This window comes from Sinocyclocheilus anshuiensis, unplaced genomic scaffold (assembly GCF_001515605.1).
Source record: "Sinocyclocheilus anshuiensis isolate Anshui unplaced genomic scaffold, SAMN03320099.WGS_v1.1 scaffold1240, whole genome shotgun sequence".
NCBI lineage: Eukaryota > Metazoa > Chordata > Actinopteri > Cypriniformes > Cyprinidae > Sinocyclocheilus > Sinocyclocheilus anshuiensis.
In genome coordinates this window covers 1,210,354-1,213,754 of record NW_015542555.1, presented here as the reverse complement: position 1 = coordinate 1,213,754, position 3,401 = coordinate 1,210,354, and the positions used below count along the sequence as shown (strand labels likewise).

The following is a 3,401-nucleotide window of genomic DNA, read 5'->3' as shown; positions in this document are numbered from 1 at the left end:
GCCAGTGTGTGCTGTGATTGGTTAGCTGGGCCAGTGTGTGCTGTGATTGGTTAGCTGGGCCAGTGTCTGTTGGGATTGGTTAGCTGGGCCAGTGTGTGTTGTGATTGGTTAGCTGGGCCAGTGTGTGCTGTGATTGGTTAGCTGGGCCAGTGTCTGTTGGGATTGGTTAGCTGGGCCAGTGTGTGTTGGGATTGGTTAGCTGGGTCAGTGTGTGTTGTGATTGGTTAGCTGGGCCAGTGTGGCCAGTGTGTGCTGTGATTGGTTAGCTGGGCCAGTGTGTGTTGTGATTGGTTAGCTAGGCCAGTGTGTGCTGTGATCGGTTAGCTGGGCCAGTGTGTGTTGTGATTGGCAGCACTTGGCGCCTGGTCGGGAAATGTCACGCCCCTTACCATAGCCGAATGCAAGCTTCAGTGTAAATATTGCATCAAAATCAAATCAATTTGAGCGAGATTTCAACCTGGATGATTGTAACCACTCTAAGTTTGTCTGCCTTGGGAAAGCTAGCGCGTGTCTCTGACATAGTGATAACACTCGTTGCCTTCTCTAGTGCAGCTCAACCAGGTCTCGTCCCATTCATCGGTATTTATGATATCACAAATCCCAGAAAATATGAGTTGTAGTCCAAACGAGTCGTTCGTTGTAGTTTTTGAGAAGTGATTTCTGTTAAATAAAATATCTCCTTTTGAAGTGGACTTTGAGCTTTGTAACTTTGCAGATCATTTTTATGCTCAAACAGCAACATTACAGACTAACTAAAGTTGAAAAAGTGAAAAAGCATAATAGGACCCCTTTAATTTAAAGATGAAGAGCATATTTTAAGCAAAACTATTGGCAGCAACTGAACTGCAAAGTAATGATTGTTTCCAAACAGATTTCCATTGGCTGGGCAAACAGATAGTCTGACTCAAACTGACACCATTGGTCCAGCTGGAAGATGACATATTGGGACGTTCAAATAAAACAAAGCAATATTGTTATGAATCACAGTTTCTACATTCTTCTGGAAATCAACCTATTGTGTTTATTAATGTTTTAAATTAGCTTTTATTTTCAGTTTTCATTTTAATTTTAGTTTAGGTTTTTGTCATTTGTTTGCATTTAAATATTTATATTCAATTTATTTTTATTTCAGTTTCAATAATTAATTGTAATATTTTAACTATTTCAACTACCTATTTTAATTTTTAGTTTTTAAGTTTTTATATTTTATATTGCATCTAATATTTATAATTTCATTCCAATTTAATTTTGATTAACAAAAAACAATTTTTAATAGTTTTAGTTTTAGGTAACAATAACAATACTGAATCTATCTTTGAAGATTAAAATGGAATAAGAAAACAAACTTTAAGATCGACAAACAGAACGCAGTAAATGTTTTCCAGCGTTACCTCAGTGAAATCCAGCAGCATACCGGTGGTGGGATCTCTGACCACAGACAGACCAGAGTGCAGTGGAGACAGTGAGCAGTGCAGGAGAGAGTCCACCTCTTTGTCTCGCATACTTATCCTAAAGGACATAGTTGTAATAGACAAAACTAAGTAAAGATATATATAATATATATATTGCAAAGACAAGCACTATGTTCTGCATGTGTCTTATTTCATACTTAAGGAACTTGTGGAAGGCATCATCTACATCGTGTACCGGGAGCCAGGCAGGGTCTCGGAGAAAACGCTTTTCTACCTCTGTTTTTAGATCCAGACAAGTAGGAGGGAGGCCATGGGGAAGCTGAATGACACCGAATATAATGTATTAGTTTACACAAAGGAATACCATTATTATTTTAGTACTATTAAATGACTAACCGTGCTGTGTGGAGGCAGGGGTCTGTTTTTGGGCAGTGGGTGTGTGATGAGCTCAAATCTCCCCAAGCAGCCCATCTCCAGCAGAGACAGGGGCAAATCATCAGGACCCACTGGGGGCAAATCTACACACAGAAGAAAACAGCAGTTCATCAGTACCACTGCTACTACAATGACTAAAATCTGGGGTGACACCAAAATACTCATAAAAGCCAGATTCATTACTGTCAGATGTAGTTTGGCAATATAGTTGCTGAGCTGGCTGTCATATGAGCGAATAATTACACAGATCAGCTCAATCCTGAACTGGCGGCTCAGGTAAACACGCAGAATTACAAATCCCAAATAAAATAAACTACTATTATATTTATCATACCTATTTTGTCCATGTCACTCTGCAGTTCTTTAAAAAATTATTAAGGACAAACTATTTTGTTTGAGCTGGTTTCGCGGATGACAACAGATGACGTCATAATTGTGCGCCGAGTGAGGAATTACTGCAGCCGCTTTTTCTCATTTTCTGTATTTGAGGTAATTTAATATAAAGTCCTGTCTTTTATGCAGTTTTTTAAAAAGAAAAATGAAAGTTGTTAAAAGCCAGCTGTAACGGAAACGTCGATAACATGTTAATATGGTGATGCATTGATTGGAAAAGATGTAACGTAGGGCATCTGCTCAAACATTGCTGTTGTTTTTTTCCCTTGAGATCCACGAAAATGGCAATATTTCCCAGCTCACTGACAGAAGAGGAGGAAGCACTGCAGAAGAAATATGCTAAACTAAAGAAAAAGGTGAAAACGATACTTACGGTTCTCATTAAATGCTTTCTAAGGCTACATTTTGTAACCGTTAAAAGCACTATCGTAAAATAATCATATTAAAAAAAGTAAAGTCTTATTAAAATTCATAAATTTATATGCTTTATGCAGTGCAGATAATAATAATAAACAGGAAAATAACGTTGTCTTAATGTTCCAAAATTCATCAATTATGAAACTGTAAAGCAGCTCATTCAGCTCAAGTCAGTTCAGTGTTGATTCAGTTACACATTATCTGTATTTTAAGCCCCAGCTGCCAAAGGTGAAAAAGACACATATGTGCATATATGTAATAAATAAACTATCCTTTTGAGGTATAGTATTGTCTACGTTCTCTTCCATCATGTAGAAAAAGGCCCTAATGGCTCTGAAGAAACAGAGCTCCACCAATCAGACGAGTCAGACAGGACTGAAGCGCAGTAAGTCAATTTATGGATCTCTAAACTTTTTAATACGTTTGCAAGAAATCTGTGATCTACGAATGATCTCTCTGAATGTCTCTGTTCAGCTTTGTCAGATCAGCCGGTGGTGGATACAGCGACTGCAACAGAGCAGGCCAAAATGCTGATCAAGTCTGGAGCGATCAGCGCCATCAAATCAGAGAACAAGAACTCAGGCTTCAAGCGCTCCAGAACACTTGAGGGTAAACTGAAAGTAAGAGATGTTTTCACCTCATTAATGGCAAGTCAACATAAATTTGATTGGTCTATTTTTCATACAAAACACTAATTATGGATTTTCTTTGTGTTTCAGGATCCTGAGAAAGGTTCTGCCCCAG

At 38.3% G+C, this 3,401-nt stretch overlaps 2 protein-coding genes across 2 annotated transcripts in view; one reads left to right on the top strand and one right to left on the bottom strand.

Moving 5' to 3' along the window:
* Nucleotides 1-2,260, bottom strand: part of LOC107694354 (helicase SKI2W-like) — a 35,837-nt gene extending 33,577 nt beyond the window's left edge. The window contains 4 exon segments of the mRNA XM_016494040.1: nucleotides 1,392-1,509; nucleotides 1,610-1,731; nucleotides 1,809-1,930; nucleotides 2,182-2,260. Coding sequence (XP_016349526.1) covers nucleotides 1,392-1,509; nucleotides 1,610-1,731; nucleotides 1,809-1,930; nucleotides 2,182-2,194 — 375 coding nt within the window. The 5' untranslated portion in view covers nucleotides 2,195-2,260.
* LOC107694353 (negative elongation factor E-like) overlaps nucleotides 2,260-3,401 on the top strand; it is a 4,298-nt gene continuing 3,156 nt past the window's right edge. The window contains exons 1-5 of the mRNA XM_016494039.1: nucleotides 2,260-2,336; nucleotides 2,512-2,596; nucleotides 2,973-3,042; nucleotides 3,132-3,277; nucleotides 3,377-3,401. Coding sequence (XP_016349525.1) covers nucleotides 2,522-2,596; nucleotides 2,973-3,042; nucleotides 3,132-3,277; nucleotides 3,377-3,401 — 316 coding nt within the window. The 5' untranslated portion in view covers nucleotides 2,260-2,336; nucleotides 2,512-2,521. The remainder of the gene's footprint in view (nucleotides 2,337-2,511; nucleotides 2,597-2,972; nucleotides 3,043-3,131; nucleotides 3,278-3,376) is intronic.